The 27190-nt window shown below is 36.3% G+C and overlaps 1 protein-coding gene across 9 annotated transcripts in view; it reads left to right on the top strand.

Moving 5' to 3' along the window:
• The window catches only part of UBR5 (ubiquitin protein ligase E3 component n-recognin 5), a 192032-nt gene that overhangs the window by 143365 nt on the left and 21477 nt on the right, over positions 1-27190 (top strand). For all 9 annotated transcript variants that reach the window (XM_069081109.1, XM_069081110.1, XM_069081116.1 and 6 more), the window contains 13 exons: positions 761-921; positions 1050-1289; positions 6425-6548; positions 7044-7155; positions 7500-7631; positions 16101-16362; positions 16667-16931; positions 17137-17348; positions 20830-21060; positions 22987-23060; positions 24275-24447; positions 24546-24659; positions 26454-26674. In XM_069081109.1, the coding sequence (XP_068937210.1) occupies positions 761-921; positions 1050-1289; positions 6425-6548; positions 7044-7155; positions 7500-7631; positions 16101-16362; positions 16667-16931; positions 17137-17348; positions 20830-21060; positions 22987-23060; positions 24275-24447; positions 24546-24659; positions 26454-26674 (2321 nt within the window). The remainder of the gene's footprint in view (positions 1-760; positions 922-1049; positions 1290-6424; positions 6549-7043; positions 7156-7499; positions 7632-16100; positions 16363-16666; positions 16932-17136; positions 17349-20829; positions 21061-22986; positions 23061-24274; positions 24448-24545; positions 24660-26453; positions 26675-27190) is intronic.

Below are 27190 nucleotides of genomic sequence, written 5' to 3' on the forward strand. Positions count from 1 at the left end.
GATATTTATAATGCATAAAAAATAAATGTGAAGTAATTTCAAAGGGGTGGAGTTGCTGGCCAGGAAGAGGCCTCTTGTAAGGAAGTGTTTTTTTGAACTGCACTTAGGGATTCTAAGTAACATAATTTAAAGTTAAACAGAAATTTCCCTTCTGTGAACTTAATGACATTCTTCTGAGGGAGATATTTAGTCTCTTTTCCAAATTAGTGTACTATTGTGAAGTATGTTTAACCACCCTGCAGAGCTTCAAGATTATTATGTGTATCACTTGTCATTGTATTATAGGTATAGGTACTAGAGGAAAATTGGACTGGATCTCTATACTTCGCCTAGACACATCCCCTAGATGTTTTTTTTGTTTGTTTTAAAAATAATGTTTAGTAGTGGTCTGTTGTGGTTTAATATGTTTTATTATAGGTTTTGTTCCCCTGTTTGCCAAACCCTTCTAAAGTTGACTTTCAGCAGCTTTCCCTTCCCCAACCTTTCCCACGCCAAAAAAAAAAAAAAAACCAACAAACACCTACAACTCTGTTAATTTGTGGATTCCAACTTAGATGAGTTCTGTTTAATCAGGGTTCTATCTTGTCATGTGACTAATGGCCAGTTTTCAGAATTCTTTTATGATTGAATTTGACTTTTTTTTATTTGAAGCATTGTTCAGATGAAAACCCTTTACTGAATTTTATAGTAGTGCTGAATAAAATAGGGGAATTTCATGGCATTTGAAGAGTGGTTATGATTGGAACACTCTGTTGTTTAGCTTTTAGATACACTGCTCGGTACTCTTGTGAAAGAACTACAAAATAAATATACACCTGGTCGAAGAGAAGAAGCTATTACAGTTACAATGAGGTTTCTGCGTTCAGTAGCAAGAGTTTTCGTCATTCTTAGTGTGGAAATGGCCTCATCCAAAAAGAAGAAGTAAGATTCTATTTATTTTCAATATTCTTTTGTGGGTTGTTTGTTTTTGTTTTGTTTTTTGGCATGTAGTTTTTAACTTGTTAGTTATATTCAAAAGATTTTAAAATAATTTATTCTTATTTTTTCAGCAACTTTATTCCACAGCCAATTGGGAAGTGTAAGCGAGTGTTTCAAGCATTGTTGCCATATGCTGTGGAAGAACTATGTAATGTAGCAGAATCCTTGATTATTCCAGTTAGGATGGGAATTGCTCGCCCCACTGCCCCTTTTACTCTAGCTAGTACTAGCATAGATGCCATGCAGGGCAGCGAAGAGCTCTTTTCTGTGGAGCCTCTACCGCCAAGGCCATCATCGGACCAGTCTAACAGGTAAATTTCATTTCTGGTGCTTGTTCTCAATATCACATCAGCTAGATGCCAGCAGCAGCAGTCTTTTGATTTCCTTCAGTCACCATTAATGTTTATGATACACAAGTCTGAAAAACTGTTGGCTTGACTTGACCATATGACTACAAGAGGGGGAGAGGTAAAGTAAAAACATATTTATTTGTTAAAAGTTCTATATAATCTCAGTGGTCTTACCAGAAACATCTTCTGGGTATTACCTTTTCTATCTCTCTTCATCTTGAATTTATGCTGCATTTTGTTGACCTGGAAAGGACTGTAAACCCAGATGCTTTTTTATCTTCATCTGCCTCATTGAGCTACAGTTTCCCTTGCCCAGTGTCACAGAGCAGAAAGAATTGAAAAAGATAGTAAAAGCATAATAACTGAGTCATAGTCCAAAGATGATTGATCTTGAGGCTTTAAGTCCCTCACCACTCCAATCCATTATCCTCATAACTATCAAAGTGATATTCCTCAAGTACAGATCTGATCTTGTTACTCCTCTGCTCAGTACACTCTCATGGCCTGTTAACCTCTAGAATCAAAGATAAAGTCCTCTCTTTGACCTTTAAAGCCCTTGATAACCTAGTCCCATCCTGCCTTAATAAGCATTCCCTTGGATACATACTGGTCCAAAACAACTAGTCTTTTTATATTCCCCTACTTTTATGACTTATGAGATCCTCAGAGGGCAAGTACTGTTTTCCTTTTGTTTTGGTAATCCCAGTTAATGCTTACTAAATTGCCTGTTGATTGTTTCGTAAGCCCAAATGGGGTTTATTTGTATTAATATTTTAGCCAGCTTCTGATTATATAATTCCATGTCCTTCAGTCACCCTATTGTTCACAGATAACATCACTTTGTGGGTATTGGGTGGAGTTTGAAGATGGTTATTAAGCTTGTGTTCTAGACATAGGAAGAGGATGTTAATCCTTTCTTTTGTAGGTTCCTTTGGGCCATTTTGTTTAGACCTCACTCATTTTTCACATTTTTATCAAATAAAATGTTAACTTCCCACTGTTTAAATATCACATTAATATTGCTTGGCTGTTTACTAGAAAACAGAAAGTTTTAACTAGTTCTGTCAAGTTTGTTTGGTGTTTTCTTTCCCTTTTCTCGCAGGGTACCCATCTTGTAAGCTTAGTTTGCTAAGAGTCAGTTTTTAGTTCTTCATCTTTTATGACGAAGGCATTTTTGTCCTTAATGGTTTCTAATTACATCAGGCTTTTATCTTGTGCAGAGGTTTCCAAAGTGGGCACTGCCTCTGGGGGTGCTGGAAAGATGGGAGTGGGTGGGTGGGAAGGGGATGAGGAGGCAGTAGTAGCCTCGGGTGCAGTTGGGGGGCCTTGAATAAAAATAAGGGAGAGGTAGAAGCATAAGGAAAGAAGAGAAGAAAATTGTGAAAAAACATTAGTACATGTTTCATCTGTTGTGTAACAGAGTTAAAGTTGTAGTGATTTCATTATTTTCCAAATAAACACTAAATGTGAGTTATAACCAATCAGTGGTCAAGTCTGTCGTGCCACAGATCTTAATAAGCAACTGTTGGCAGGCAAGGGTGTCCCACATTCTTTTTTTTTAACGGGGTGATAGACCAGATAAGTTTGAGAACTTATGTTCTTGTGAATGATTCAAGATGACTAGGTTTTCTGACTTAAAAAAAAAAGCCAGGAATTTTTTTTTTAGCATCTACAAGAGATAACACACATAAAGTGCTATATAAATGTTGACTGTCATTGTTTTCACAAAACAGAAATGGAGTTCTGTATGGAGATTTTTTTTTTTACTTTTTTCAGTAAAAGAACAAATCTATAAAAATCTTTCAATTTACTTTAGCAAATATTTAGCATCTATTTTGTGCAATTTTCAGATAGAATGATTTACATTATCTTTTTTTTTGCTTTTTGGAGGGTAGTTGGGTAGTTGGGGTTTAAGTGACTTGCCCAAAATCACACAGCTAGTAAGTGTGTCAAGTGTCTGAGGCCAGATTTGAACTCAGGTCCTCCTGACTGCAGGGCCAGTGCTCTATTCACTGAATCACCTAGTCACCCCTGATTTACGTTATCTTTCTATAAATTATAGAGGTTCATTTGTAGTAATTAAATTTTGTGTAATTAAATGGTAACAGTGCTTAAAAGTATTCGGTTTTCTCCTGTAGATTAAACATTGGAGTGTATCCTCTTTTACATCTGGAACATCTTTAGTTTTTGCAAGCTATTTTTATCTGTGAAAATGGAGAATAAGATTCTGGTTGCATCATTCAGTCCAGAGTTGAAACAAAAACTTGAGATGAGACTTTGCGATCTTTTTCAGGAAACACAGATCATTTTACAATATTGTTTACTTTGTTTTTAAAGTTCATGTTGAAATTTTGTTAGTAAAAATGTCATGCTGAGTAGTACAAAGGTAGTAAATAGGTCTTATGATACTGTCCCTTTAATCAGTATGCATTTTTTTAAGCTCCCATTATGTGTCAGACACAGTGTTAGAGGCTGGAGGTACAAATACAAATCATGAAACAACTCTTGTTCTCAAGGAGCTTATATTCTTTCAAAGATGACAACATGTATATATTTGAATATACAGATCTTTTAAATACTTATAGAACAAATGCACAGGATTCAGGATAGGTGGGTACTAGGGATCAAGAACAGTTTTCTAAAGGAAGTAGTGTTTTGCAATGGAAGAGGAAGGGAAAAAACATTTAAGTGCCTTCTGTGTGCCAGTATTTTTACAATGTTATATCATTTAACCTTGACAACAAATCTGCGAGGTAGATGCTATTATCCCTGTTTTATAGTTGAAGAAACTGGAGCCAGTAGATGTTATTTTACTTGCCTGAGGTCGTACAGGTCTAAATGTCTGAGGTTTTCTTGACTCCAGACATGGTGCTGGCTCTCTCCACTGGGCCACTTTTCTCCCTAAGAGAATGCATTCCAAGCAGAGGATGATTAGAAGAAAGGCAGTGAAGCAGGAAATGGAAGAATACTGTATAATGAGACTTGAAAAAATAGGTTTGGACCTCATTTTGAAGAATTTAGAAAACTAAACAGGAGTTTATAATTATTCATAGAGGCTACCAGGTACCCAGTAGAATTTGAGGAGGTGAGAGTAATGATTCAATCATTTTTGCAATTGTGTGTAGAATGGACTGACTATAGAAAACAGTTATGTCCTTAAGTCATTGCTGTGTGAATTGAGAGAAGGGATCAAATGGGAGAGATAAAGAAAAAATGACAAAATTTGGCAGTTGATTAGATATATGGAATAAGAGGTTGAGAATAAATCCAAAGTTATAAGTTTGATAAACTAGAATGTTGGTGCCTTCAGCAGAAATGGGAATGTTAAAGAGGGGGTTGTGGGAAAGACAGTGAGTTCTGTTTAAGACATACCAAATTTGAGGCATTTCAGGGGCATCCAGTTTGAAATGTACAGTAGGCAGTTGTTGACTGAATCTCAGGGAAGAGCTAGGGCTATGATATATAAATCTCTGAGTCATCTGCATAGTCATAAAAATTAAGCCAATGGGAACTGAGTTAGATTCTTGAGAAATAGTTTAGAGAGAAATGAAAAGAAGTCCCAAAACAGAGCCCTGGGAAAAATATCCAAAATTAGGGGTCATAATGTAAGTAATGAGCCAGCAACAGAAACTGAGGAGTGAATATGTCATGAAAACACAGAAAGGAAGAAGTACACTATTCATTCCCCATCTTCCCCCTGAGGACTTTTTATTTTTTGCTATAATTACATATTGAACTACTCCTACTCCAAATTACCACTAAAAACTGGGATCCAAATTTAGTGCAATTTTTTTGCACTAAGCTTATAACCCTATTCTCATACCTTAATTCGTTATGGTATGGAGATGACCTTGAGATCTGGAAAGCCTTACTAATATAGTATAGTGTCTGCCAGATACAACTAAGATGGTGACTTCCTAAGAACCTGCTGCCTGATAAAAATCTGTCCTCTAACGACTAAGCTTTTGTTGCCTCAAAAACTACAAAAAAAAAAAATAGCTTATAAATATCATTGAATACTACTTTTAGGTTTTCTGTAGGTAATTCACTGTTCATTAATGGTCTCAGACACTTATTAGCTGTGTGAGCTTGGTCAGGTCACTTGATCTTGTTTGCCTCAGTTTCCTCATCTATAAAATGAGCTACAGAAGAAGTGGCAAACCACTCTATTTTCTTTGCCAAGAATACCTCAAATGAGGTCACGAACAACTCATTTGTGGTAAGATGACTTAGCAAGTCAGAAGATTTCTTGAGGGTATATGATCTCCATGTGGAATAGAAGTGCCCTCACTGACAAAACTGCTGTCTTAAGAAGTTTCCAAGTACTAACTTGAGTGTGGAATAAAGGGTCATGAAAATCTTAACAACTACAAAGAAAGGGAGGTTTCCCATCAGAAAAATTAAAACTATTTATGAGATTGGCAAGTTGTTTTCTGATGAATCTGTGATAAAACTATTTTATCTGCTGATATAAATTTGCATCTTACATTTATAGATTATCAGAATTACTTTAACATTTCCCAGATCCATCAACAAGCATTTATTAAGCCTATCTATGCCAGGTACATGCTTGGGATACTAATATAAAGAAGGAAATAATACCTTTTATCAAGGGATTTTTAGGGAAGTTTTAATACAGACATCAATTTCTGGTCTAAAATATTTAATATGAAATTATGTTATTGAATGCTATGTGATAATTTTTCAGTATAAAAATGATCTTAAATAATTTCTCCATTGCATTTCCTCTACTTTTTCAATTTTGTATAGGTGTTTAAGGCAGTTATACTTACTGAGCTGTTATTTATATTTTCTTTCAGTATATTTGAAGACAGACATTGTTGTGTGGTCAGATTAGTGTAGGGCATACTGTTTAGATGTACTTTAAAGCACTGTGTTTGAAATACATTTGTTAGAGATATTTAATATCTAATACCTCTATAAATTTTTAAAGTTTTCTTTAGCACTTAAAAATTGACTAGAAGTAGAGTCTAAATATAGTATGTCATATTTCCAGACTATCATCTTTCTCTTATGAACCAAAATATGCTTTCTTAACAATAATTTGAAATGTCATCTGTTTTAATTTCTTACAGTTCTAGTCAATCTCAGTCATCTTACATCATAAGGAATCCTCAACAGAGACGTATTAGTCAATCCCAACCTGTTCGAGGCAGAGATGAAGAGCAAGATGATATCGTTTCAGCAGATGTGGAAGAGGTTGTCTTTTTTGTTTTTTATCAGATTAAGTTGTTAAATATTGGTTTATTAGTATAATAGTATTATCACAGAAACTAATCATATACATTGTTGACTAATAGTTTAACTTCATCTTTTTGGTGTAATCATCATATATATTGTTAAATACCTGGAATCCTTAATTCATGACTGGGTAGAAAATAGTTTGACTTAAAAGTTTTAGGGCATCTTTCATGTGTGAATCACTATCTTCCTAGAACATGTTGACTCAGGATAAACACTGATGAATTTGATTTTAACTCATTGTAAAAACAATATCTTTCAAATAGTTAGAAAGACCTTCACTTTCTGAAACAGTTTTTAGTGGCAGGGTTCCCTTTCAGCACTTCAGGATACACTCCGTTTTTAACAAAAGTGTTTCATTTGAGTAATTATTATAAAAGGAGGATTAGTATCAATGCACTCTTCATGATGGATACTGTTATCGTTTGTCTAAAAGTAAGACTTGTGGTTTAGGTTGAGGTTGTCGAAGGTGTTGCTGGAGAAGAAGACCATCATGATGAGCCAGAAGAACACGGAGAAGAAAATGCTGAAGCAGAGGGTCAGCATGACGAGCACGATGAAGACGGTATGAGGCCGCGGTGCCTGGTGGCAGAGTGACAAAGTGGATGGAATAGAGAACATAAAAGCGAAGCGCCTTGGCGATGCCTTGTATATCAGCCCTTCACTCGCTCTTCTTATAGATTACAGTAGCATTACATATGCATGTGCACTTATGCTCATATCCTAGCTTTTGTTCGTATTTAGACTCTTTGAGCTTGCGGTTGCCTATCACTTAGTCAGATTGATGTTATTTATTTCCATCTTGCTCTATCAGTTTCTTCTCCTCAATCCTTTCTCTTTTCCTCTGTCTTCCGGTCTCTAATTTGATTCCATAGAATGACTGGTATTTTTCCTTTAAAATATTTTTAGGGAGTGATATGGAACTAGATTTATTAGCAGCAGCTGAAACTGAAAGTGACAGTGAGAGTAACCACAGCAACCAAGATAATGCAAGTGGGCGAAGAAGTGTTGTGACTGCAGCTACTGCAGGTTCAGAAGCAGGTATGTTATCTCAGCTTCTCTTTTTTCTTGCTGAGCATACATTACTAGTTCCAAAATACGTCAGAACCTCAAATGTGAGATGGATATCTTTGAGATTTTTTTTCAAACAGTTTATTCTGGAAAAATAATTTCATGAATTGCACTAATGTTGATGTAAAAGTTAAATTCAAAGAAAAGATGTTTTATTCATTGTTATAATAATTTTCTTGTTTTCATGACTTTTTTGTCTGTTACCATATGATTCATATAATTTGGAAGAATGTTGGGGAGGGGGTAAAAATGATAAATCTGGATATTAATTTTCCTGTGTACTTAAAAGCAAGTTGTACTACCTTGTTATTTTGACACCAACAGCTAATTTGAGTCTTTTCTTTAAAAATTTTCCTTAAAGGACTTCTACAAAATCATATTGAAGACTTGTAGAAGTTATTTATTCCCATCTGGAATAATTACTAGATATGGTTTTGAAGATCCAGTCTTATTCTTAAGAGTTTGGGTGACCTACCAATGGATCTTATTAGCATTACTCTTTTATTTTCCTATTTTTAAATTTATTTTTAACTTAATTACAAAATAAGTAAAGAAAAAAAATTGTCATGCAGAACATGAGATAATTTAATATAAAGCAATAAATTTCTATTTCAAGAAAACCTATATAATAAATACTACACATTGTTTGGAAAGTTTTAGAGCTTTTCTTTGCTTCTATGTAGGTTTTCTTTTGTTCCCTGCTGTGCACTTTTTATTTTATTTCCCTCCTCTTACTTTCCCCCCAAAGGAGGTTTTAACAGTGAAGTGTAGATGGATACGAAGTGTTTCATTGTTTATGTTCATATAGTTCCTGTGTCTGTTTTGGCAGATGTACTCTCAGGTATTTTATACTGTCTAGTTTTAAAATGGTCTGAAATGGTGTTGAATAATAGGACTGACACATAGTGTAGTTTCCCTATTTTTTCTCTTTTAGCTCTAACTTTGTCTGAAATTATGATTACTACTGCTGTTTTTTTTATAATAAATTTTATTCCTGATCTTTATTTTTGTTTGTCTCTCTCATTTTTATAGCATTTCCAGAAAGCAACATATTTTTGCATTTAAATTTTTAATCTATCTATCAGTTTCCATTTTTTGGGTAAATTCATCCCATTCACATTCTGAGCTACAGTTACTTATATATTTTCTTCCTTTCTTTTTTTTCCTTACTCTCCTTCTCACCTTATTCCTATCCCTCTTCACTCCTCTGCTTTACTTCTACCCTCTAACTTGTACTCCTATTCCTTAACCCTCCAAGAATCCCTCTCTTATCATCTCCTATCCTATTCTCTCACACCCCATCCTCTTGCTTTCTTATTTCTTTCTAGATGTAGAAGACTTATACCCTTTTAGATACAGATGTTCTTTCCCCCTTTAGCCCAGGATTTGGGGTTAAGTAACTTGCCCAAGGTTACAGGGCCAGTTTTTTTGTGTGGGTGTTACGTATCTGAGGGTGGAACTGATTCCAGGGCCACCTAGCCGCCCCTCTTTAACCCATTCTTGATTAGAGTAAGGTTTCAGCACTATCTGCCCTCCCTACACTAGCTTCTTCTGTATCAATTTTTCCTTTTTTGCCACATTTGTATGAGAAAATTTCTTTTTTTATCTCTCCCTACATTATTTTTTTTTTAGAATCATCTCATCATACTCAATCCAAGCGATTCTTTCAAACTACTCAAATGAAAATGACAGTCATAATAGAACTGGTAATATTTTTTTATATAAGTAAACAATTTGACCTTTGAGGCCTTTATTTCTAAGCTCTTTTTTTGATCATGGCTTTCAGGTAGTCCAATAATTTTTAAATTATCTCTCATGGATCTATTTTCCAAGTCAGTGGTTTTTCCAGTTGAGATATTTCACATTGTCATCTAATTTTTCATTTGTTTGGATCTGTTTTATAGTATCTTGGTTTCTCATGAAGTCATTAGTTTCCACATTTGCTCCAGTCTAATTGTGAAGGAATTATTCTCTTCAGTGAGTTTTTGAAATTCCTTTTCTATCTGATCAATTTTACTTTTTAAGGCATTCTTCTCCTCATTGGCTTTTTAGGCCTCTTTTGACATTTGAATTAGTCTATTTTTTAAGGTGTTATTTTCTTCAGTATTTTTTTGGGTCTCTTTCAGCAGGCCATGGCCTGTAGCCAGTTCATATTTTTCTTGGAAGCTTTTGATGCAGGAGTTTTGACTTTGTTGTCTTCTTCTGGTTCCACGTTTTCATCCTTTTTGTCCCACAAAAAGGATCCTATGGTCTGATTGTGCTTCCTCTGTTGGCTCATCTTGCCAGCTAATTACTTGACTTTTGAGCTCTTTGCCACAGTAGAAATCTGCTTCCAGAGTGGAGAGAGCTGTGTCCCAAATTGCTGGGGTTTTCTCAGTTGCTAGAGCTATGAGGAGGGCGTCCTCTCTACAGCCACCACAAGCTCTGGTACACTGGTGTTTCTCACCCCAGGACTGCCATCCAAGACAGCGATCCAGATCCAACCAAGTCAAAGCAAGAGTGAACCCTCTGAATGGTTGCTTGGTGCCCCTCCAGTTTGCAGGCCAGGAGCTCTGGAAGCAGCCACATGGCAGCAGCTGCAGCCACCATGCCTCTACCACCTCTTGTCATGGGGACAGGGGTCAGACCACGCTTTTCTGTCACCCAGTTGCAACAGGGTTCTCTACTGCTGTTTTACTTTCTCTTTGGCATTTATGGGTTTAGAAGTCTGGAAACTGCTGCAGCTGCTGGTGATTGACTTTCCTGAAGTCCCCTTGAGGCCTTTATAATTGGTCCTTAAAGTTGTCAAATTTTCCTTTAAGTTCTGCTGTTTTTGTCACAAATTCCTGAAAGTTTTGTGCTTGGGACCATTTGATGTTTCTCATTGAAAAAAGAGTGACTTTTTTTAGCTCCATTATCTTCCTCTCAGTATGAACCCAGATCTTCTCTATCCCTGTAAATAACTATCTATTCTCTTTTGCTTGGTTGTTTTTATTTTATTTATATTTTTACAACTGTTAGTATGATCAAGTTGTAGCCCTGAGGTATGGGATGTAATGCTCCCAGCCTCAGGTCCTTCTTACTGTTAATTTTTGAGGTCTGTCCTAGAGCTCAGCCTTATGCTTTCCTCTTCACTTCTAAGCCTCTGCTAGAGCCCCTGGTCTTGCTGTCTTGCTATTTGTGGTCCCTCTGGTGGCTACAAACTACAGCTCTCCTCGCTGTCTTAGAACTGAAAGCAGGGACTCTGCTCTCCTGCAAGTGCCCACAGTCAGCAGACTCCCTGCTCTTCTGCTACTGTACTCACTAGTATGCTAACTCCAGCCTGGGATGTACCTGATCAGCACAGCTGATTCCCTGGACAGTGGAAGTTCCTTCAATCTTTTCCTCAGCCCATGCTGTACATGGGCTTTTCCTCAGACCCCCATGCTGTACATGAGATGAAAGTTTCTGAGACTGCCTCCCCACCCCACCTGCTCCCAGGACTTGTTTATTCATTCTGCAGAGTTGTCCTGGAGGTATTTGCACTTCACACAGGTCTGGTCTTTCCTGGGGTCTTCTTAGGAGAATATCTGCTTTACCCTGACTTTTGTTCATTTCTGTTCTTCTCTAATTGCTCTGAGGCAATGTTCTGTCATTTTCTGTGGAGGAAATTTGGAGAGTCAAGTTTTCAGACCTCCATCTTCCCAGAAACCCATCTTCCTAGCATGAGTCTTTCATTGGAGAGGAGCACCAGGCCTCTTTATTTTTAAAAATTTTATTATTTGATTATTTTTGGTGTTCATTGAACTTCTCCCCATCCCCATTTCCTATAGGTTTTTTGTTTGTTTTTGTTTTTTTTTTTTTCTTTTTGGAGGGAGAAGGCAAGAGGCAAATGAGGTTGTGTCTGAGATCAGATTTGAACTCAGATCCTCCTGACTCCAGGGGCGGTGCTCTATATTTATTGCGCCACCTCGCTACCCCCTAAAGTTTTTTATAAAAGGATAGACTTTGGTTTATTATATTAATGGGAATAGGGCACTTCATAGAGGCAGAAGAGAGCACAGTTGAGGTCTCTTGAGATACTCTCATATACTCTTCAGAATACTTGGATTTTGGTAAAATGCCCAAACTAGATGGTAAAATGACTGTATTGGTTCTTGCATTGGTAGATTTAAGGGGGCCATAGAATGGGGAAAATGATAGGACATGGCCTTGGACTGAACTGTGAGTCAGTAAAGGAAGTACAGAGGCTAGACCACTTGAGACTAAGGTTGCATAGGATGTACCCTGATTTTGATATTTTGTTTAGATTCATCTCTCTTAGTCCTATACAATTTATACTAGAATTAGGGAAGTTAGTGAAGAATAACACTGGTAAATGCTTGGTCAAACTCTTATCTGTCTGAATTTTACAAGCTAAGCTTTTTTTTTTCACTTCTCTGACACATTTAAAGGTTGCTTAATGGTAGCCGTCATATGTAATATTAAGATGCAATTTTTAATGTTTTTAATTGAGTATTTTCATTGCTGATTGCATTTTCTCATTGTTTCTTTATGAAGTAAAGAACTTATCCCCTATCCTATAGTGTTCCTTTAAAAGCTTCTTAAGGGAAAACTGCCCCCTTTTTTCCTCCTTTATCTGGCCTAAAATGAATGACATATATGCATCTATATTATTTTTCTCCTTCCCTATTAATTGTAATAATAATACTTTAGATTTATATAACACTGGAGCATTTGCAGAGTGATTTCCTCTCAACAACTCCCTGAAAGAAATAACTAAGTATTATTCCCCTCATTTTCTGTGGATAAAGAATCAAGGCTTAGGGAAGCTCATGGCCAGCCAGTGAGCAGCAGCACGTGTAGCACGACAGCTCATATGTGTTATTGTATTTGATAATTGATGTTCTAAAATGTGGTTCATAACTACATCTTAGCCCAATTGATAGATGTCTGACTTTGTGACAGTGACATGGGCACCTTTCAGACAGATTCAGTCACTAACATCTCACCAGGGGACTAGTGTCACTTTCCACAAGGACAAATGATCTGTAGAGGAAAAGTTGTGAAGTATCTTAAATTTCTTTTTGCTTCCTGAGGTCTCGGCCTAAATCATAGCTTTTCTTCATATGGTATTAAGAACATGATTGTAGGCTGCCCTCAGGTTTCCTTTAAACCTGATTTTGGGGAAAAGAACAGCCTAAAGTCTGACCAATATTGAAATAATTATTCAAAATTGATGAAAATTCGGGTATCAGGTGTTAGAGAAATTGTTTTATTAAAAAAAAATTTTTTTTCAAGTGCTTTATTAACTCCTGGTTTACATACATTCATTTCTGCCAGATTTTGAGTTACAAATTTTTTCCCCGTTTTTCCCCTACCCACCGCCCCAAAATAGCAGTCCCACAGGATATCCCGTCCTCCAAACTGCTCTCTCCCATATCTTCTCGTATGCCCCCTTCGAGTTTTCCAGTAGGACATAGTGGATCTCTATGCCCCAGTGCCTGTATATCTTATTTCCCAATTACATGTAAAAAAGTATTAATAATAATATTTCTATATTTTTAAACATTTGATTTAAAAACTTTGAATTCCAGATTCATGCGCTTCCTCCCTGTCACCCACCCTTATTGGGAAGATAAGCAGTTCAGTATAGGTTGTACATGTGTAGCTATGCAAAACATTAACAGAGTAGATATATTGTAAAAGACTGACTATATTTCCCTCCCTCCTATCCCACCTCCCACTTGTTCTATTCTCTACTTTGATCCTGTCACTTTTCAAAAGTGGGTGTTTCCAACTTCCCTCCCCCCCAGCCTGCCCTTCCTTCCATCATCCCCCCTCTCATCCCCTTCCCCTCTACTCTCCTGTAGGGTGAGATACCCTATTTAGTATGTATGTCATTCCCTCCCAAAGCCAAATTCAGTGAGAATAAGGTTTTGCCTTTTTGCCTTCCTGTTCTTCCCCTCAATTGTAACCATTTTCCCTTGCCTCTTTTTATATGAGATAGCTTACCCCATTCTGCCTCTCCCCATCTCCTCATTATATCCCTCTCTTACCTTTTAATTTCTCCTTTTAAGTGTCATCCCTTCCTATTAAATTGGTCCTGTGCCCTCTATCTATGTATACCTGTAAGCATATATACACACATTCACATATGTATTCATATGTCCATATACCCTCCTAAACAGACATATAATATTTCTATTCCCTTCAACTGTTTTCATACTGAGAAAAGTTTCATCAGTTACAATTATCGTTTTTCCATGTAGGGATGTAAATAGTTCAACTTTGATAAGTTCCTTATGATTTCTTTTCCCTGTTTACCTTCTCATGCTTCTCTTGCTTCTTGTATCTGAATGTCAGATTTTCTATTCAACTCTTGTTTTTTCATCAAGAATACTTGAAAGTCCTCTATTCCACTGAATGACCATATTTTCCCCTGAAACGTGATACTCAGTTTTGCTGGGTAGGTGATTCTTGGTTTTAATCCCAGCTCCTTTGCCCTCCAGAATATCATATTCCAAGCCCTTTGATCCCTTAGTGTAGAAGCTGCCAGATCCTGGGTTATCCTGATTGTGTTTCCACAATATTCAAATTGTTTCTTCCTGGCTGCTTGTAAAATTCTCTCCTTGATCTGGGAATTCCGGAACCTGGCTATAATATTCCTAGGAGTTTTCTTTTTGGGATCTTTTTCAGGAGGTTTCTTTCAACCTCTATTTTGCCCTCTGGTTCTAAAACATCAGGGCAGTTTTCCTCGAGAATTTCTTGGAGGATGATTTCTAGGTTCTTTCTTTGATCATGGCTTTCAGGTAGTCCAATAATTTTTAAATTATCCCTTCTGGATCTATTTTCTAGGTCAGTGGTTTTTCCAATGAGATATTTCACATTGCCTTCTATTCTTTCATTTGTTTGGATCTGTTTAACAGCATCTTGATTTCTCATAAAGTCGTTAGCTTCCATTTGCTCAAATCCAATTCTGAAGGAATGATTCTCTTAAATGAGCTTTTGAGATTCTTTTTCCATTTGGCAAATTTGGCTTTTTAAGACGTTCTTCTCCTCGTTGCCTTTTTGAGCCTCTTTTGCCATCTGAGTTAGTCTACTTTTTTAAGGTGTTATTTTCCTCAGTCAGGCTATTGACTCTCATTTCATAATTTTCTTGCATCATTCTCATTTCTCTTCCTAATTTTTCTTCCACTTCTCTTATTTGCTTCTTAAGGTCCTCTATGGCCTGTAACCAGCTTATATTTTTCTTTGAAGCTTTTGGTGCAGGAGTTCCGACTTAACTGTCTTCCTCCTGTTCCATGCTTTGTTCCTTTTTGTCGCCAAAATAGGAGTGTAAAGTTGGGGTACTCTGTTTATTTTGCTTCCTTTGCCTGCTCATTTCGCCACTCAGTCACTTGACTTTTGGGCTTTTTGCCACAGTAGGACTCTGCCACCAGACAGGAGCTTTGTCCCAAACGCTGGGGTTTTCTCAGCTGCAGAAGGTATTAGTTGGGTGCACCTTCTGAAGCCTCCATACACTCTGGGAAGCTGGTCGCACACCCCAGGACCTCCACCCTAGACCACAGTCCAGATCCAAGCAGGTTAAAGCAAGAGCGATTACTCCTCACACTGGTCTCTTGGTCCCCCTACACTCTGCAGGCCAGGAGCTGAAGCTGCCATGTGGGGGCAGCTGTGCGGTTTCTCGCCCTGGGGGCAAAAGCCAATGCACTCCCAACTACTGGATCCCAAAGTCCACACTCCACTGACCTCTCACTGTGTCCTTAGCATCTATGTGTTGGTATTTCTGGAAACCACCACAGCTGCTGGTGATCTGGAGTCCCTCTAGCTGGTGCTTGGTCAGGCCTGCACTGGGGCTAAAACCTTGGGCTCGAGTGGAGCTGTGGTCGGTTCCCAGAGCTCTGTGCTGGCCGATTCCTGCCAGCCTGCCGGGCTGTCCTCAGCGGGAGATTAGCTTCTCTGTGTCATTTTGTGGGTTCTGTAGCTCCAAAGTTTGTTCAGAGTCCCCTTTGACATGAATTGGGGGATGTGGAAGCCAGAGCTCCACCTAGAGAAATTATTTTAGCAGTATTTCAGCTTTATGTTCCCAATCATATGTTGATTTATTTTCAATTTTGTTACCTTAAAAATTTATAATAAATAAGCACTTATTAGCAATTGGTTTTATAGGCCACTGGTCACATTCTGAGGCTTCTGCTATACATGTATCTTTTCTTTTTGGTTTGTCTTTTTTTTTTCTTTTTGCTATTTTGGAGGGCAATTGGGGTCAGATGGCTAGTTTTTGTGTTAAGTGTCTGAGGCCAGATTTAAACTCAGGATTCTCCTGACTCCAGGGCCGGTGCTCTATTCACTGTGCCACCTAGCCGCCCCTACATGTATGTTTTCTTGAAAGTGAATATGTTGTGATAGCAAAATAATTTCATTTAAGTCTACCAACAAATCCAGGACAAATTTTTTTTTTATTTTAATAAAATTTAGGTGCCAGCAGCGTACCTGCCTTTTTTTCTGAAGATGACTCTCAGTCCAATGACTCCAGTGATTCAGACAGCAGCAGTAGCCAGAGTGATGACATAGAGCAGGAGACGTTTATGCTTGATGAGCCGCTGGAAAGAACTACAAATAGTTCTCATGCTAATGGTGCTGCCCAGGCACCCCGCTCTATGCAGTGGGCTGTGCGCAACACCCAGAATCAGAGAACCACCAGCACAACTCCTTCCAGTACATCAGCACCAGCAGGCAAGTCTAAATGCTGTGTCTTCTAATTAGTAATTGAATACATTTCTTACTAAACAATTTTTATCTTGGGGGAAAAAAATTAAATCTTAAAATAATTTGTTATTATGACTTTTAGAAACATTTTTCCATAGGTTATAGTTCGTTGTTCCTAAGAAAGAAAGAAGCATTATGATTAACATCCTCATTGAATGTCCTGGGACTGATACAGATAGATTTGTTGTGGGAATTTTAGTATGTACAGAACTAGAGAAATAAAATGATCAGTAGATGGATAGCTCATTGTGGATTTTTTTCTTCCTTTTAGCCAGTTCAGCAGGTTTGATTTATATTGATCCGTCCAACTTACGCCGTAGTGGTACCATCAGTACAAGTGCTGCAGCTGCTGCAGCCGCTCTTGAAGCTAGCAATGCCAGCAGCTACTTAACATCTGCAAGCAGTTTAGCAAGGGCGTATAGCATTGTCATCAGACAGATCTCTGACTTGATGGGTCTTATTCCCAAATACAACCACCTTGTATACTCTCAGATCCCAGCAGCTGTGAAATTGACTTATCAAGACGCAGTGAACTTACAGGTATGAATCAACTTATAATACATGCTATCTTTCTACCATCTATAATTATTATAATAACTATGCATAAACTGTTAAAATGTCAGCAGGCAGATTATTTAGTCACCTAAATATGTAAAACAGTCTTTAAGACTACAGATATATTTCTTGAATTAGCCTTGCTCTGTCTTAATTCATTGCATCATCTTGTTTTTTATATTTTGAAAAGAATTATGTAGAAGAGAAGTTGATTCCTACATGGAATTGGATGGTCAGTATTATGGATTCCACAGAAGCCCAGTTGCGTTATGGTTCTGCATTAGCATCTGCTGGTGATCCTGGGCATCCAAATCACCCTCTTCATGCTTCTCAGAATTCAACCAGGAGAGAAAGAATGACTGCGCGTGAGGAGGCTAGTTTAAGAACGCTGGAGGGCAGACGGTATGAAGTCTTTTTTTTTTTTAATGTTCTCTACAGTTTTGAAAGTGAACACTTTGTAGACTGGGATCTAAGAATATTTTTAAATTCACCGTATTAATAGTGTACATTTGCTTGGAATCATGAAAACAAATATCTGTGTTTGACCACTTTAAAATTTAAAGTATGTGGTTATAATAAAATGATATAATTATGTCCTACATTGCAATGGATTTTCCATCTTTCTTAAAAGGGATGTTTACCAGCCTCAAATGGCCTTCTCCAGTAATAGTAGTAATTGTATTCATACTGGTAACGAATGGTCTTTGTAGTGAAGTGTAGAGGGGAAGACAAGGAATAGAATAACATCTTTCATAAATATACTTGTCTGAGCACTTTATGTGCAAAGCATTGTCTGAGTGCTTGGAGAGAAAAAACAAACTATGAACTATCACATTGTCTTCCATCATAGAACTTACATAGTATCCATGGGAACATGTATTCTTTAGTGAAGAATAGATATTCATAAAGTGAAAAAGAGGAAGGGAAGGAAATATAAGCATTTATAAAGAACTTAATATGTCCTAGGTACTGTGCTCAGCACTTTTATAGCTGTTCTCATTTGATCCTTGCAACATCCCTGGGAGATAAATACGGTTATCATCCCCATTTTATAGTTTGAACAAAACTAAGGCAAACAAAAGGTTAAGCAACTTGCCCAGGGTCACACAGCTGTTAAGTGTTTGGGTCCAGATTTCAACTTAGGTCTATCTGACTTCAAGCTCAGCACATTATCCACTGTGTACTAGTTTGCTGAAGGAAAGATCGTTTTCAATTTGGGAAGAGGGATTGTATCAAAAGTCGAATGTCCTTAAAGAATAGCCTGAATACATACTCAGATGAGATTCAAGTACTATTTTGTCATTTAATTGCTTTGAATGTTCCCTCCAATATGTCTCAACCTCTTCTGTGCTACTCGTGTCCATGTCTTCCCGTAAGTTTACCAAGGGTAGTTTGAGTATACTTTTTTATTGATATAAAAATAATGTATTTAGCCTGTAATATTATGCTTGATGCTCCACAAGATGCAGTCATACAAGTTAGAGTTTCTTTTTGGGACATGTAATCCAAAAGTGGAGATAGTGACAAATAACTACTGCTAGAATTCAGTGTGCTATATAAGTAGAATAAAATACTCATAAAGGAAAAAATGGTTCACTTCTACCTGTGGTCATTGCATGTAGTATCTTATCTGGGGCTTAGAATATGAGATACCAGTACGGCTAAGTGGTACAGTGAATAGAGCACTGGCCCAGGAGTCAGGAGGACCTGAGTTCAAAACCAGCCTCAGACACGTAACACTAGTTGTGTGACTTGGCCAAATCACTTAACCCCAGTTGCCCTTCCCTCCCCCTCCAGTACTTATAGACAAAGATGGAATAATGGAAGAAGGTCATTTTTAGTAAAAGGGGTGGGTTCTGTACCTCTTTAGAAAAGGACACATTCTAGCCTGACCAGAATATTTTGTCAGTTCTTTTTCAGTCATGCATGACTCTTCATGACCTCATTTTGAATTTTCTTGGCAGACATAATAGAGTGGTTTGTCATTTCCTTCTCCATAAAAATGTTGTTGTTCAGTCATCTCCAGCTCTTTGTCTTCCCCTCTACATTTAGAGTTTTCTTGGCAAAGATACTATAGTGGTTTCCCATTTTCTTTTTTTTTTCCAGGTCATTTTACAGTTGAAACTGAGGCAGACAGGGCATAAAGTGATTTGATCACACAGCTAGTGTGTGAGGCTGGATTTGAACTCAGGTCTTCCTGACTCTGGGTCAGGCACTCTGTTAACAGTCATCTAGCATCCTCTCTAGGGCTTAGTGAATATTAAAGATGAATGTTGGAAGTCAAGCTAAAAAGGTTAGACTTTGGACTTTTGGACTATGTTGTATAGGAGCTCAAATTCCAGCATAAGGAGCTTTGATTTTATTCAGTAGATAGGAACATTCAAAGTTTTTGAGGAGGGTGGTGACATGGTTTAAAGCTCAAGAATAATTGGTAGTGTATAGGTTGTACTGGTGTCCATGGGGTAGAAGACCAGGTATGACTATAGGTTACCACTCTTAGTTTAGATGTGAGATAAGGACCAGAGCTAGTGTCAGTGGTCCTGAGGAGAAAGGAGAAAAAGAAACAATTTTGAGAGAGGTAGTGGGAAGGAAGACTTCTTGGTTGATGGAATTACTTGGCAGAGTGATGGAAGATACATTTTTTTTAAATGAGGACAATCAAGAAGAATGGCCTATTTGGAGATAAGATAAGTTTAGTTTTAGGGATAAGATTAAGATGGATTTAGATTTGAGATACAGGCTAGATAGCAAGGTTCAAAAGTCAGCACACTGTTGAAAGTACATTCTTGGATTTCAGGATCAAAATAAGTCTTTTAAAGGTGAATGAAATCCCTCTTCTTAGGAAGTCTACTCTGTAAAGAAGTCTTAGTCCTGTGCATTTTTATCTCAATTAAATGACAGGTGGCACAATACAGTGCCAGACTGGGAGTCAGGAAGACTTATCTCCAGTATCTTTGCCAGAAAACCACAGATGGGGTCACCAAGAGTCAGACAACTAAAACAACTGAACAACAACTTTCTTAAAAAATTAACTTGAAGGATTTAACTCTTTGCTTAGTGTGTAGCATACTGGGCCTACCTCTTTGAGCAGGAGAATATTGCTTCTGTCATTAACACAGCATTCAAGATAGAAGGGATGTTAGAAGCCACTTGTCCAACCCATACCTGAGGAAGAATAATCCACTTGTCATGTAGCCTGTTGTTAAAGACTTCCAAAGAGGTAGACAGAACCCACCGCTTCCCAAGTATTTGGGTATTTTCCTTACAGCATGTCTACCTCTTTATATCTGATTCATTTGCCTTTCTCCAGGTGAAAGGCCTTCAAATATTTGAACACAGGTATCAAGTTCTTCTCTCCTCCACCCTTCCCACATACCCACACCAGTTCCCCATTTTTTTTTGTGTCTTCTGTGTTTAAGGAAAGCATTGTCCTTGGGTACAAAAACAAAACAAAAAAGTCTACCCTGAAATGATATTTACACTCTTTTGTTATTAATGAGTGTTTTCAGTCTACTAATTGGTAAAATTATGATGGCAGAAATCACACTTTATTTATCTATTTTTCTTTGCTAACTAAATTTTATTGATTTATTTTGTTTTTACACATCATTTATATTTCCCAATTTATTTCTCTCCTATCACTGTCAGAGAACAGTCCTTTATAACAAAGAATAAAAATGAGGAAAACAAAATAGTTCATCAAACTAGTCAGCATATTCAGAAAGTCTGACAGTGTATTCAGAATTCTAGACCCCTACTTCTTCCATCTCTGCAAAGAACCAACCTGAAAGAGGTTGCTTGTTATATGTCTACTTTGGAGTCAAATTTGGTCATTATACTTTCACAGTTTTCAGTTTCATTTGTTTTGTTTTTGTTTCTACAGGCGTGCGACTTTACTTAGTGCCCGCCAAGGAATGATGTCTGCTCGAGGTGACTTCTTAAATTATGCCCTTTCTTTAATGAGATCTCATAATGATGAGCATTCTGATGTTCTTCCTGTTTTGGATGTTTGTTCACTGAAACATGTAGCATATGTTTTTCAAGCCCTTATTTATTGGATTAAAGCAATGAACCAACAGACAACCTTGGATACACCTCAGCTGGAACGCAAAAGGTAAACTACTCAAGCATTAAAACTTATTTGCTTGGGATTACCTTTATTTTCATGTCATCAGACTTTGGAGCTAGGACATCAAAATTGAGCAAAGAAGACTATAAGGAAAAATTGCATGAGCCAATGCAAGGCTACCCAACAATTCTTGATTCTCTACAGGACCATGATCCTTGTTTATTTTCTCCTCTATACCTACCACTTTAATCAGCAACATTGTATTCTGTACTGAGCTTAATATTTTGAGGTGACTGTATTATGATTTTTATCTCAATTTAGACTTAATTATTTATTATTTCTTTGTTAGCCGGTATTACAAAGCTCGTATACTTCACACTTTTTTTCCTTACCCTTACTCATGGAATAGAGCTATTAAGAACCTTGAAAAAGAAGGTTAAGACTCAGATCTTTAGTAATTCTAAATTAGAATGAACAAAAAATATATAGTTAAAATAGTCAAAAGCAGGAGCCTACTTGAAATATTTTGTGATTAAAGGTTTTAAGTCAAATACCACTTACTTCCATATGAAACATTGACAACTGTTTATTTCTTTCTTTGGAATAATGTATTTGACTGTGGGATCTTATTGTGTTATATGTTGTATGATAATTCATGCTTTCTAAGGAGAATAAGGGTTGCATTTTCAGTTTCACATAAAATCATACTTAAATTATTAAATCCCTGTTAATTGAGACAAGAGAATCTGGACAGACTTCTAAGTACAAAGTTATAACAAGAATACATTTATAGCCAACTTTTAGTAGTGTCTTATATTCACTCTGTAACCAGTAGTTAGTTGTATTCTGTTAAGCTAAAAAGTTTGATAGGTTGTACCTCATTACTCAATCAAATTATTGGTTGAAATGGAGTTTAAGCCTACCCAATGTTATTAACATATATGTTCTTTTATTATCTATATATGTTTCAATTTAAAATATAATTTTGTAAAGCTTTGTTCAACTAACTACCATTTTTATGGCAACTTTTATTTTTAGTCAGACTTAAGTTCTTTGGTTTAGAATATCATCAAATAAAATTTTAGGAAATTTTAGTCTTTTTCAAAAGTTATGATTTGTACAGTGTCATTGTTTTAGAAGAAAGAATGTGGTTTTTAGCATTCATAGTTGACTCTAGCATGTGCCCTCTTTCAATATTTGGAACTCTACTTTAAGAATTCAAATTATAAATTGAAACAAAATGATGGAAATAAATGATGAGAATAAATAACGACGATAATAACGTCAGCAATAATAACTTATGGGGAAAACATAGTGGTATAAACCCATCTGACTTAAAACAGATTGTTTGCATATAATACACAAGATCCCTAAGGATATATATATAGTTAAATGTTCTCTGCAGCCTGAAATTTGATATCACTTGTAGTGCTAAACTTAAGCTGGCAGTTCTGTTCCCATTTCAAATTGTTAATCAAAAGATGTGCTCACAGCAGCTCCTCAACATACCTCTTTCTGAAATCCAAAGTTTTCTTTCATTCTTAGCTAGGCCAGCTAATTGCATATCCTTGTTTTCATGTTTACACAGAAATTTCTTTCACCATTATAATTGAATTAGAGGGTTGTTAGTTATTAGATAAATTGCTTTTTTTTTTTTTTTAACAACTGGTCAGCTCCCTGGATGGCCAAACTAGTTTGTGTTTACAAGATAAATCATAAATGCAAACATTTTAAATTTGATGCCAAAAAAAAAAAAAAAAACAAACCACCAAAAAGATAACCCCACTACAAAACAAGAAAAAAACCAACCCAGCCAAATTTCCCTGGAGTCCATGACTCTTCTGCTTGGTATGATATGCTTTGGTGTTTTCTTATTTTTTCAATGCTTTCTGCTTGCTGTGACCCCACTTTACCTGGCACTGATGGAGCCAAAAAAAGCTTATGCCAAATGACTGACTCATTCTTTTTTAGGACCCGGGAGCTCTTGGAACTAGGTATTGACAATGAAGATTCAGAACACGAAAATGATGATGACACCAATCAAAGTTAGTGCACAAAAAAACTGCTAATCTACTTAAAGAATGACTGCCTCAGAAATTATTCTTAACAGCTTTTGAGCTTTTTTGGGGGTCTGGATGGGAATCTCTTTTCTTTATGTTCTATTCCAAACATTTTCTTGCTTGTGTGCATCTTATTTGTAGTTTTACATTTATTGCTGATTTAAAAAATATATATATTGAGGTTTATTCTACCTTTCCGATCTCTATTTCCTAACTTTTCCTTTATACCTCTTTTTGTCATTTCTTTTTTTGGCAATGTGTTTTTGTTTGGCTGTATTGTTGAGGAACTCCTTGAAACAAAGGATTAACAGAATTATGTCCATTAATGAGTTTATCTTATGAGGGCAATAAAATATGTATTATTGATAGGACAGAATTACCCAAATATAAAAATCTAAATTTAGTTTATTATGTTATAGTTATAAGCAGTAGAACAGTGAAAATGGCCAGGGGATCTTGGCTGTATTTATACCTTGAACTATGATTTTTTTTTAGCTCATGAATGTCAGGATTAGTACATTATAATTGTCACCTTAGTGATTGGAAATTTTCTCTACTAGTGAGAGTAAGGTAGTTTTGGATATTCCTATATTAGTAGTTAACTCCTAATTCACTGTTATTTCAGTTTTGTTTCATGGGCATATCTGCAAAATTGTCTTCTAAGCACTCAGCATAAGCTGTTCCCTGAGTGATCTTTTGCTTCTGACTTTTTTCTCTTAACTTGGGTTTGTCTTTGTTGAAGAGTAGAGGAAATAGGATAACACATGTTAAAATTTTAACATCTGAGCAGCCTTTCCATTTTTCAGTCAAAATATCTTTCAGGACTGCAAGTTTTAGGTTGTTAGACATGTTTTCCACTTTGTCAAATCCTTTATGGGGAGAGAATTATAGCAGTTTTGGGAGAAACTGGAAAAGATCTTTGACTTGGCATCACCATTGTTCCTATAAATGCCTACTGGAAACTTCCTTAGTAGACTCAGAATAATTTGTACTGAAGCCTCAGATCTTTCTAACAACTTTATTTTCTAAAGTTTGGGGACTGTTTGTCCATTGTTTCTGAGTGACACTGGACCAAAGTATTGAATAAAGTGGCACAGTGGAACAAAACCAAGAAATATAGAATGAGTTTTGATTTTTAAAAGGTACAGGTAATAAATCCATTTAAAAAAAAACAGCAAACTTTTTTTCTTGATGTTTAGGTGCCACATTGAATGATAAAGACGATGATACTCTTACTGCAGAAACTGGACAGAATCATCCATTTTTCCGACGATCAGATTCCATGACATTCCTTGGGTGTATACCTCCAAATCCTTTTGAAGTACCTTTGGCTGAAGCCATCCCTTTGGCTGATCAGCCACATCTTCTACAGGTGAAACTAAAGGCCAGTTCTAAAATCTTTTTGGTTTGCCTAAATTTTAACTAAATTAAATGTGTAGCATAACTAGAATGTTTCTGTTGAAATTACAGCCAAATGCTAGAAAAGAGGATCTTTTTGGCCGTCCCAGTCAGGGTCTCTATTCATCATCTGCCAGTAGTGGGAAATGCTTAATGGAAGTTACAGTGGATAGAAACTGCCTTGAGGTAAGACTGCAATAATCTGAACCATTTAAAAAAAGAAATTAATGCAGTTTTACTTTGGCATGACACCTTTTTAAAAGAAAGTATGAACTCCAAACTCCAGGTGTTCAAAAGTACTGTTGTTTATGAATGGAATAGTATTTGGGAGGTGAGACTATTAGCAGGTGGGGTGAATTGGTGTTTCTTTGATGACCTTCAGCATTATATATTGAATAAAGAGGTAAATAGATTTATGTTTGAAAATTTTCAAAATCTCTTAAGAGTTATGATTCTAGGGGAGGCTAAGTGGCACGGTGAATTAGAGCACTGGCCCTGGAGTCAGGAGGACCTGAATTCAAATCCAACCTCAGACACATAACACTTAGTAGCCGTATGAGTTCCCTGGGCAAGTCATTTAACCCCAATTGCCCTGCCCTTCCCCCTCCAAAAAAAAAGGCCAAAAAAAATATTTTTTTTAAGCATTATGATTCTAATAAACTGACTGAAACTTGTTAGCAACTTTGTTTTTGTTTTTTGTACCTTTATCATCAAAGATGTGTTATCTTGAAAAGTCGTAGGTTTTTTTTCCTACTAGTAAAGACCATCTCTCAAAACAGTATGTTCCTAGAATTTGACATCTTAGAATGTTCCATCAAAATGGGATAGGCATAGTTTTTGAAATGTATTTCCATAAAGGTAGCATTTCTTATAACTGAGGCTCTAAGGGTACGAAGCAAGGACACAGAGTTTTAATTTCATATTGCTGTGAAGAGTGACAGTCATTGAAAAGGTTGCCACCTCTCTAAAAAAAAAGTGCCATTAACATTCTTCAGATGATTCTTTTCAGGTATATTTTATACCTAGACATACATGATGTGGAGCCACCTGAATATTCCCAAGAGAAGTCATATTAGAAATCTTCAGATAAATAAAACATGATCAGCAAAATATTAGTGTTATTAGTATGGTGACATGATATGGGGGGAGGGGAAGAATTTGCCATTTGGGGAGTGAGAAGACCTTAATCCTAATCTTGGCTCTAACTTTCATGTCTTCTGAAAAATGGAGATGTGTGGTGCTTTGTTTACCTCACGAGATTATTATGAAAATTAAATCAAATCTTAAGATAAAAGTTGTCTCCTGGTATATTTGAAATTGTCCTAAGGATAGTAATATACTTTGAAAACATTACTTGGTATTATATTTGAAAAACTTTGAGATGAAAATCAGGATAGCTATTGAAGAGATTTCTTCTTTCACTTTTAAAACAAGTAGATAGTTTATATTAAATATACTTTTGTCCAAATTCTCTGCCCATGCTAACTTGTTAAATGTAGGACTTTTCAATATATTTTGTGCCTACAGTTTTTCTCCTTACTATATAAAATGATTAAGTGTTTGCCTTTAAAAAAAATGCTGATACATTTTGGGACTCAAAAAGAAATACTCATACTTAATGAATTCAAGAATTTGGAGCAATCAGTGTGAACTGTACATTCGAAAAAATGCAGTTGAAAAGTTTGGGAAGTATTTTAGGAATGGAAGAAAGTACAAAGTTTATAAAGAGAATTATATGGCACAAATATAAAAATGTCTTAGAAATTTCTGAGATGCTAATGTGAATTTTAAAAACAGTAGTTGATACCCAGCAGAGGAGGTAACTTGTACCAGCCAGAGTGATCAGTAGGTTGAATTACTGTAGTCAGATTTTCTTGATGGGAGTTATTTCTTTTGACTATTTACTTTAGAGAATTATTAAGTTGAAAAGGTCTCTTGAATTGATTTTGAAGTGTATCACTCATTCCTGAAATTCTTCAGGTTCTTCCAACTAAAATGTCTTATGCTGCCAACCTGAAAAATGTAATGAATATGCAAAATCGGCAAAAGAAAGAAGGGGAGGAACAAAATTTGCTGACAGAAGAATCTGAGAGTTCAAAACCAGGACCATCTGCTCATGACCTTGCAGCACAATTGAAAAGTAGTTTGTTGGCTGAAATAGGATTGACTGAAAGTGAAGGGCCTCCTCTAACATCTTTCAGGTATTTTTAAAATATTAATATAAGTTTTGTAGAGATTGTGATTTAGTAAACAAGTGTACTGGGCATAGAGTTAGAAAGAGATAGGTTCAAATCTCACTCCTGACACTTAATAGCTTTGTGACTGAGGCAAGTCACTTAAACTCTATGTATCCCAGGAAGTTTACTTAAACTTAATTCATGAATAGCTTGTCAGTTTATATTGATACAAGTTTTCATACCAAGAGATATCCATGCTGACAAAATCACATAGTCTTTTGTATTTGTGTATTGTTTCCTTAGTGATAAATAAATGTAGAATTGTTTTTTAATTAATTTTTTTCAGTTAACAAAAATTTATCTTCTCTCCCTTCCACCCTCACCCTCCATTGAGAAAGAACCAGTAGGAGGGAACACCATTTCAAACGTGTAGTAGAGCAAAACAAATTTCACCATTGGCCATGTCCAAAAAAAATGTTACAAACTGTATTCTTGAGTCCATCACCTCTATCAGCAGGTGGGTAATGTGCTTCATCCTGA

The sequence above is a fragment of the Petaurus breviceps genome, unplaced genomic scaffold, assembly GCF_028583685.1.
Source record: "Petaurus breviceps papuanus isolate PSGF00001 unplaced genomic scaffold, PetGlider_PUasm1.0 98, whole genome shotgun sequence".
Classification (NCBI taxonomy): Eukaryota; Metazoa; Chordata; class Mammalia; order Diprotodontia; family Petauridae; genus Petaurus; species Petaurus breviceps.